The 9536-nt window shown below is 39.0% G+C and overlaps 1 protein-coding gene across 1 annotated transcript; it reads left to right on the top strand.

The window, feature by feature from the left end:
- The first annotated feature begins 405 nt into the window (after nt 1-405).
- Nucleotides 406-8376, top strand: LOC116075916 (olfactory receptor 1078). The gene is made up of 3 exons (XM_031349435.1): nt 406-618; nt 4021-4088; nt 7411-8376. Exon 3 carries the CDS (start codon nt 7424-7426, stop codon nt 8351-8353), a length of 930 nt encoding a protein of 309 aa, XP_031205295.1. The 5' UTR covers nt 406-618; nt 4021-4088; nt 7411-7423; the 3' UTR covers nt 8354-8376.
- Nucleotides 8377-9536: the final 1160 nt, after the last annotated feature.

Raw genomic sequence — 9536 nt, 5'->3', positions numbered from 1 at the left:
CAGATCCTCTGGATCCGAAGTCACGAATTGTGAAACACCTTGTGAGTACTAGAAATTGAACGTGGGTCCTCTGCTAGAGCACCAATTGCTCTTAACAATTGAGCCATCTCTAGACTCTAATAAAGCAGACTTTAAACCAAAAGTATATAGATGATATAAGTAATGTTATTTCTAGGGTCAGAGGGATCATAATACCATACATACTAGGGTAAAAATATGCTAGAAGGTCAGATGTCTATGGAGGAGGAATAAAAACCATCATTTTTAATGATAAACTGCTCTATTGGGAACAGAATCACTGAGCAAGACTCTTCCCTTTCCAAGCAAGGGCCCCACTGGGAGATCAGGTGGCAATAGGATGATTTAAGCAGAGGAAGAGTGTGGCTAGTGGGCAGATATAGGGAGCTGCAATTGCCTCCTCTGACAACCCTTTGACTGAGCAGTCTTGACCTGGACAGCACATAAGATCTCTTTTGATTTCTTAAGTCTCCACAGGGGACAAACGCTTGACTCCTTTCTGCTGTCCTGAATAAGACAGAGCTTCAGTATCCATCTTCTGGCATCAGGAAGAATTTTGACCTTCTATAGAGAGACCTTCCTCCCCCGCCGTGGGTCCAGGTGAGTCTGAGAACACAGGAGATACTGCAGGGAAGGAGAAGAGAACGGAATCTGACGTCAGCTGAGAGTCAGGCTCCTAGTCCAGAGTGGGATTGCTGGGTTTGCCGGCTTTAAGATTCATTATTTACTCATACTACGTCACTTATTCATTTTTCTTCTTTATTAATCATTTTACTTGTTTACATTTCAAATGATATGGTTAACTCTCCACAATCCCCCATCCCTCCCTCCCCTTTGCCTCTGTGAGGGTGCTCCTCTATCCACTCACCCACTCTTGCCTCACTGCTCTAGCATTCCCCTATGCTGGAGCATCAAGCTTCCACAAGACCAAGGGCCTTCCCTCTCATTGATGTCAGATAAGGCAATTCTTTGCTACATATGTATCTGGAGCCATGGCTCCTTCTATGTATTCTCTTTGGTGGTTTAGTCTCTGGGAGCTCTGGGTAGTCCAGTTGATAATGTTCTCCCTATGGGGTTGCAATCCCCTTGAGCTCCTTCAGTCCTTCCCCTAGGTCTTCCATTGACGTCCCCAGGTTCGGTCCGATGGTTGGCTGTAAGCATCTGCATCTGTATTGGTCAGATGATAGTAGACTCTTTCAGGGAACAGCCATGCCAGGCTATGTTGTCAAGCGCTTCTTGGCATCAGCAGTAGTGTGGGAATTTGGTGTCTGCAGATGGGATGGATGTGGGGCTGTCTCTGAATGCCCTTTCTTTTAGTCTCTGTTCCATTTTTTGTCCCTGTATTTCCTTTGGACAGGAACATTTCTGGGTTAAACGTTTTGAGATGGATGGGCGGCCCCATCACTCAACTGGGGGACTGTGCCTGTCTACTGGAGGTGATCTCTACAGATTCTATGTACTCTTTGTGATTTTTTTTCTAAAGTCATCCTTGTTGGGTCTTGGGAGCCTCTTGTTTCCCTAGTGTCTGGAATTTTCTAGTGGCTACACCCAGTTCCCCACCCCCTACTGCTACATGTTTCTATTCAATTTCCTTACCCTCTGTACTTTTCTCCTGTCCCTTTCAATACCTTATCCTGGCCTCCTTTTTTTCCCTCCCCCTCCTCTCTTCCTCCCAGGATCCTTTCTCGCCCTGTCTCCTGTGATTATTTTGTTCTCCGTTCTATGTAGGATTGAAGCATCTACATTTTAGTCTTCCTTTTTCTTAAGCTCCTTATGGTTTATGGGTTGTATCTTGGGTATTCTTAGCTTGTGCTAGTAAAAGAAATGAGCATTGAACTGTTTGATGCAGGATTCATTGTTGACAATGAAATGACAATAACAGAAGCTCAAATGGAAAGAGAAATACCGGTAATAGGGAGATAGCCCAGTGTTTAAAGTGCTTGCACAGAAGCATGCAAATCAGAATTTGGGTTTTCAGAGCTCATGTAAATGAAAGAAGACAGAGGTGGCAGTTCTCTGAGCAGGCTGGCTGGCCAGACCAGTCATATCAGTGAGCTATGGGTTTGATGGAGAGACCCTACTTCAAGGATTAATATGGAAGTGGGATATAGTATGGTTCCAGACATTAACCTTAGGCCTGTACCTGCACATGTACACATGTGCACTCACAGATGCAAACATGAACACACACACACACACACACACGCACATACCACATGCACAGACATACATAGAGAAAGGGGAGTAGTGGCTAAGAGGAACAGACAAGCATATTGCTTCAGTAAAGGAGCACAAACAGTCCCAGGGTAAGTAAGGTGTTCTTCCTGGAGGGAAAATGCAATAAAATTAAACAATTTTTGTGTTTTAGATCAGACAGACTTGACTGTGCTTCTGTGTTGATGAGAAAGATCAGTAAAAGTTTTTTTTTTTCAAATCTTATCTTACAATATAATTTCTTAAGATACACTTTTTAAAGTAATGTCTTTCACTCTAACTAGAATTCTTCACAGAAAATAGAATTATATAACAGATGGATCAATGTGGATCTTAAAGACTTATGTTGCAATTGATCAATATCTGTGAGCTTGAACACAATTAGAGCATATGTTAGTCATTTCTTTTCTTTTCTTTTCTTTTCTTTTCAGGACCTGAACAAGTTCTTTCTTTTCACATCCAGTTGTGTATCATATTTTTGCTCTTCAATGCAAAATTTCCAATAAAGTGTTGGGTTTACTTTTATACAAACTTCTTCTTTTCATTTAGTTATTCCATATATACAGAAATCTGAAGGAATGTGTGAAGGAAAGAACTGATTCCTGAAAGTTGTTCTCTGACTACACACACAGGCATGGACATTAATGAGCACAAATATGAAAATAAATTGTAATTTTAAAAATAAGGAAATAAAAATAGTGTGGGATTATGTAACTTTTTTTTAACCACTAGTCACTAATTGTTTAAGAAGATAGTTTTTTCAAAAATTTCGTTCAAGGGTACAAAATGTAAAGAGCCATTAAATTGAATGGAGGTGAAATTTTTAAAGATAAAATTGATACTCTAATAGTTCTGACAAAAATATGGCTTGAAGACAGGCAATAGGGAGATGACAGTCAACAAGTATTGTGAATAACAAAAGCACAGCCATTCTGTAATTTAAGCCAGAACATTCTTTAAAAAAAAATTGGTGATTTTATTTATTTACATTGCAAATGTTATTCCCCCTTCCCAGTTTCCCCTCTGCAAATCCCCTAAACCCATCTTCTTCCTGCTTTTATGAAGGTGCTCCCCTATACACCTACCCACTCCTGCTTCACTGCCCTACCATTCCCCTATGCTGTGGACTGAATCTTCCTAGGACCAAAGGCTTCCCCTTCCTATTGATGCCAGATAAGGCCATCCTCTGCTACATATGCTGCTGAAGCCATGGGTCCTCCATGTGTACTCTTTAGTTGGTGGTTTAGTTCTTGGGAACTCTAGAGGTTCTTGTTGGTTAACATTGTTGTTCTTCCTATGGAGTTGCAAACCCCTTCAGCTCCTTCAGTCCTTTCACTACCTCCTCCATTGGGGAACCTGTGCTCCATCCAATGGTTGGCTGAGCGCATCCACTCTGTATTTGTCAGGCTCTGGCAGAGCCTCTCAGGAGACAGCTATGTCATGCTCCTGGTCAGCAAGCACTTCTTGGCATCACAGTAGTGTCTGGGTTTGGTGTCTGTATGTGGGATGAGCCAAAATATTCTTGATGTGAGGCTCTCATGTAGCATCTCACTCTCATGTGTGGCAGACAAAGATGTCTTAAGACAAGGCTCAATGCCCTTTGGGAAACCATGTCACTCTTGGTTGAGAACTACTATTTGAAACTAAGAAAGTATTTTTCTAGTGTGATGTAATAGCAAATTAATAAGAAAGAATATGAAAAACCATCTAAAATATGGCACATATCTATTATAAAATTTCATGCATACCTTGAAATAAATTAGCTGCTTTATATTATTTTATTTCCAGGCCTCTGGAAGTATTTTTGTGTAGGGAGAGAAAGAAAACCACAAAACACACTGAAATACACAAAGAAGGTATTCGCCATGGCTTAGCACAAAAAAGAATACAGTTTATTAGTGCATTGGTATTAAAGATGTGAGACACAATTATGGACATAATATAACATTTTTGATGGAAAATAAGAACATATCCTACAGGCACTACCAGCATTCATATTCATAAAACTACTATTAATATAGTTTTTCTTTCTATTTATGGATTTTAAAATTTTAAGTTTTCTGGTTTATTAAGGCATTATCATGTTAATTTTTAAAAATTGATATTTGCTATCATGCATGTTATGATTTTTATAGTTGTAATAACTTTTGGAATGAGTCTCTTGTGTATTGAATTTGGAAGCGCAAAAACATGAAAACGAAAGGGAGATAAAATAGTGTTGTTTTAAAATTTACCTTTGTACTCACAGTGATCTTTGGTATGATGTCTAGCTGCCTTGACTCTTCAGCATGACTGTGTGGGATATGGCGTGAACGTTTGTAGTCATAAAATCTAGTCAATCAGCATTTATGGCTCAAGAAACATTCATCATTACATTGTGTTAAATTCTAATTTTTATTAGTTTAAAAAGAAATATTTTAAACATATTATGAGAAAATATATGCTGTATTAGAGTAGTTACCTTACTATTCTCCACACCCTGAGAACATGAAAACAGAATAATGTCATAGAAGCTACTTATAGATTCTATGTTTTTGAATATCTATACAATCTTGTCAGTGTGCATATGTATTTTGTATGTGGTTTTGTAGAAACCACAATTTTTATTAGTTATATTTCTGATTATTCTTATCACATACGTATTCCCCATACTGCTGTCTTGCTTTCATTGTATTTATGAAAGCCCAAACCATAGGTTTGATCCTCAGACATATTTGTGGGCATTCACACACAGACACAGACATCCACAAACAGGCACATGGAGAGTCACAGATATATACGCTGAAAACCACAGAGAAGCACATACAGACACACAGACACACAGAGACAAAGATACACACTTAGACAAACACAAAGGCATGAATACAAGGACACACAGTTCCACAGACACACTTCATTAAGCTATCAGTTATTTTTTAAAGCAATATTTTATATTCATTATTTAAAAACTTCATACATATATGCAACATAGCTTGGTCACATCACCAATTTATTTATTTATTTCATTATATTTATGTCATTTCCACTGGATGGACATAACTTAATTATTCAGTCACTGATGGTTGAAAATATTTATTGTTTTGACATATTTTACAAAATAGTGCTTCAAAAACAGATTGCAAAATAAAGTTTTAATAATTGGTAGTTATGAGCAAATTCTCCTGGGTATGTTGTGGAGTTGTCAGTGACGGTAGACAGTGAGGAAGATTTGGTGGAAACAGCCTCAGAGGGCCACCATGGTAATTTGTTTGTTGACAAGCACTCCTCAGAGGAGAGATTCTGGATGTCCGTACTGAAAAGTTATTCTTATAACGACTGGAGATTTCAATTATCGATAACAGATAGCAGGTCATTTATTTCAATTCATAGCATGCCTCTGCAAGGAACTTAAAAGCAAGGAAAACATGATGTGAACGAGTCTCCCCCTGTCTTGCATTTTAACAGCATTCAGACTACATTATTGACCATCATTTTCTGGCACCAGCTTTCATTATATTTTGTCTTTCTCATTGTCTCCTTGGTGGTTTCAAACATCTGAAACAAACAGCCATCAATGAATTTGGCACTAGCAGGTGAAATAAATCTCCTGGCCACACAAAGTCTCTATTTCAATGTCTTCTTCCTTGTTATCCTTATCCAGTCATTCATAATATTAGCATCCTCCATAGCTGAAAGCATAGGTAAATAATCACAAGGTTAGTATGCACAAACCCTAGGTTTGATCCTCAGACACATTTGTGAGCATTCCACACAGAGACGCAGACATCCACAAACATGCACATGGAGACACACAGATATATACACAGACAAACACAGAGAAGCACACAGACACACAGACACACAGAGACAAAGAAATACAAAGGCATGCACACAAGGACATGCAGTTGCACAGCCATACTTTGTTGGGCTATAAGTCATTTTTTTCTTTTTTTAAACAATATTTTATATTTATCCTTTGAAAACATCATAATTATATGCAACATAGCTTGATCAAACCACCAACATTTCCTATTCCATCTGGCCCTGGACCAAACACCTCTTTCTCCCAGCATTCGTATTCTCTCTTTTGTAATATCCCATTAACTCCAGTTGGAGCTTCCCAGAAGTGCGAGGATGTAGGAGAATCCTCTGAGATGTGAACAAGATAGCAGTGGTCCCAACCTCAAAGAAAAGTGATTGTCTCCCCAACCAGCAGCCATCAACTACCAACAATTCCTTTGCTGGGAGTTAGTTCCTCCTACAACCATCCTGTGTTTTTTGTTGTTGTTTTTGTTTTTGTTGTTGTTGTTGTTGCCTGGCTTGATCTTACACAGGTCTCATCTAGGTAACTACAGGTGCTATGAAATTATGTGCATAACAGTAATGTCATGCCCAGAGGCCAGCCTTTCCTAACTCTCCTCATCCTCTGGTTCTTATGTTTTCTCTTATGTTCTCTTTGTTCTATTACTGTTGATGTTATCTGAGCCTTGGATGCATGGAGGTTGATACAGATAGTGATCTTCCACCCCACAGTCACTTATTCTCAGCATGTCCACCAGTTTATAAAGCTCTTTATTCACTACTACCTACACCAAAAAGAAACTACTCTGACCCAGGTTAAGAGCAGCACAAATTTAGGGCTACAAATGTATATGTGTAGAAAGCAATTTCACAAAACAGTCACCAAGAAAACTAACAGTAGTATGCTCCGTACAAGGACCTATAACCCCTCTAGGCATTTTTTGTACATTTGTTTTATAGTGTTTACCATGATTTTCTTTCTGCGTATCAGGCCTTGAATCCTAATTTTTATCAGGAAGTCTCACACAGTTGTAGCCTGTGTTGATAATGAACTCATAGTAATCCTTTTGTTTCAGCCTCCAGAGTGCCTGGGTTATAGGTATATAAGCATTCACCTTTAATTATTGCTTGGTGCCTGTAATGTGGTCCCTTCCCATATATTACAAAGTATTGAAAAGAAAAATTCTTATTAAATCTGTAATATACATGATCTCTCAGGGAAAAGGGCTCATAGAGGGATAGGAATTCCTCCTAAGTTATAGCACAGAATGTCCTAAAAGTATTAGATCCATGACAAAGTGCAAAATTATGTTATTTGCTAAAAAATACCATTTTTATCTATGTGAAAAATATCTATTTGTGTGGAGAATAGCTGTTGTGTTTTCTCTTTATTTGTAGAAAGATTCAACACATGGACTCCAGTAACAGGACAAGAGTTTCAGAATTCCTTCTCCTTGGACTTTCAGAAAACAAAGACTTGCAACCCCTTATTTATGGTCTTTTCCTCTCTATGTACCTGGTTACTGTTGGTGGAAACATGTTCATTATTCTGGCTATCATTTCAGGCCCCCGACTGCATACCCCTATGTATTTCTTCCTGTCTAACCTGTCCTTTGTGGACATCTGTTTCATTTCAACTACTGTTCCAAAGATGTTAGTGAACATCCAGACTCAAAACAAGGTCATGACCTATGCAGGGTGCATTACCCAGATATGCTTTTTCTTACTTTTTGTAGAATTGGACAACTTCTTGCTGACGATCATGGCCTATGACCGCTATGTGGCCATCTGTCACCCCATGCACTACACAGTTATCATGAACTACCAGCTCTGTGGATTTCTGGTTCTGGTGTCTTGGATTGTAAGTGTTCTGCATGCCTTGTTTCAAAGCTTCATGATGTTGGAGCTGCCCTTCTGCACACAGCTGGAAATCCCACACTTCTTCTGTGAACCTAACCAGGTGATCCAACTCACTTGTTCTGATGCATTTCTTTATGATCTGGTGATATATTTTACACTTGTGCTGCTGGCTACTGTTCCTCTTGCTGGTATCTTCTATTCTTACTTCAAGATAGTGTCCTCCATACGTGCAATCTCCTCAATTCAGGGGAAGTACAAGGCATTCTCCACCTGTGCATCTCATCTATTAGTTGTCTCTTTATTTTACTGCACAGGCCTAGGAGTGTACCTCAGTTCTGCTGCAAACCACAGCTCACAAGCAGGTGCAACAGCCTCAGTCTTGTACACTGTTGTTACCCCTATGATGAACCCTTTCATCTATAGTCTTAGGAATAAAGATGTTAAGAGTGCCCTAAAAAGACTCTTTGTGAGGAAATTATAAGGAGTCTCTCTTCATGTTCCTCCTAGCTTTATGTCGTCTCTTTTGTTTTCTTTTTGTTATTAATACCTTATGAGGACAATTTATGGTGCCTATATGCATGTGGCCTTCCACTGGAGCATGAACAATCTACTCGTCACCACATCTCCAAGGGAGAGAGACTCCTGGACCCTGGAACTCTAGTCAAATGGTAGACAGACTTCATTCTGTTTACTTTTTGGAGTTCTTATCATTTCATTTCAACTGTACATGGCAAGCAACTCATTCGATTAAGATTTATGCCCTCAGACTCTCAGAGACTGAGCCACCAACCAAAGAACATACATGGGCTGGACCAAGGCCCTTGACACATATGTAGCAGCTCTGCAGCTCAGTATCCATGTGGATCCCCCCAAAACTGGAGCAAGGGCTGTCATTAAAGCTGTTGCCTGTCTGTGGAATCCGTTTCTCAACTGGGCTGCCATGTCTCACTTCAGTGGGAGAAGACGCATTTGCAGAGATTTAATGTGCCAGGGTGGGCTGATATCCTGGAGGCTCACCCTCTCTGAGGAGAAGGGGATGGGGGAATAAAGAGGGGAGCAGCAATTGGTTTATATAATGAATAAGTCAGCAAGTTAATGGAAAAAAATTCTGCTCTCTTTTACTGAAACCATGTTCCTAATGCCCTCCCCCAAAGTTATTACAAAATGACACAAAAACTATTTAGAAATACACATCTATATAAAGGACAAATATAATTTTTAAAACCCATAATTTATTCTCACAAGTCATATATCTTTATTGAGGAACACTTTTTGTTTCACTATAATTCAATCATGAGATTAATTGTATATATAAAAATTGTTAAATATGTAAATCATGTAATTATGAGCATGTGAAAATTTGCAGTTTTTCTTTTTTGCGTATTGTATTCTTTGTCTTCTTTTTTAGTCTCTCATTTTCTCTCTCTCTCTCACTCTCTCTCTCTTTCTCTTTCTGCGTGTGTGTGTGTGTGTGTTTCTGTATGCATTTGGGCTCACATATGTCTAGGTACATACACACATGAGTGTATGTGCATGTAGATGCCTGAAGTTGATGTTAATAATCAGACTCTTATTTCTTTCAATTTGTTCACTGTCAGTCAAACCCAGAGCTCTGTAGCCAGCATGCCATGGGGATCCCACTTTCTACTTCCAAGAATAAAATT

This window comes from Mastomys coucha, unplaced genomic scaffold (genome assembly GCF_008632895.1).
Source record: "Mastomys coucha isolate ucsf_1 unplaced genomic scaffold, UCSF_Mcou_1 pScaffold4, whole genome shotgun sequence".
NCBI lineage: Eukaryota > Metazoa > Chordata > Mammalia > Rodentia > Muridae > Mastomys > Mastomys coucha.
Note: the sequence above shows the minus strand (reverse complement) of the source record. Positions and strands in the feature narration are given on the sequence as shown.

Coding starts and splice junctions, on each gene's coding strand:
- LOC116075916 (XM_031349435.1), top strand. CDS start 7,424: ATGGACTCCAGTAACAGGACAAGAGTTTCAGAATTCCTTCTCCTTGGA.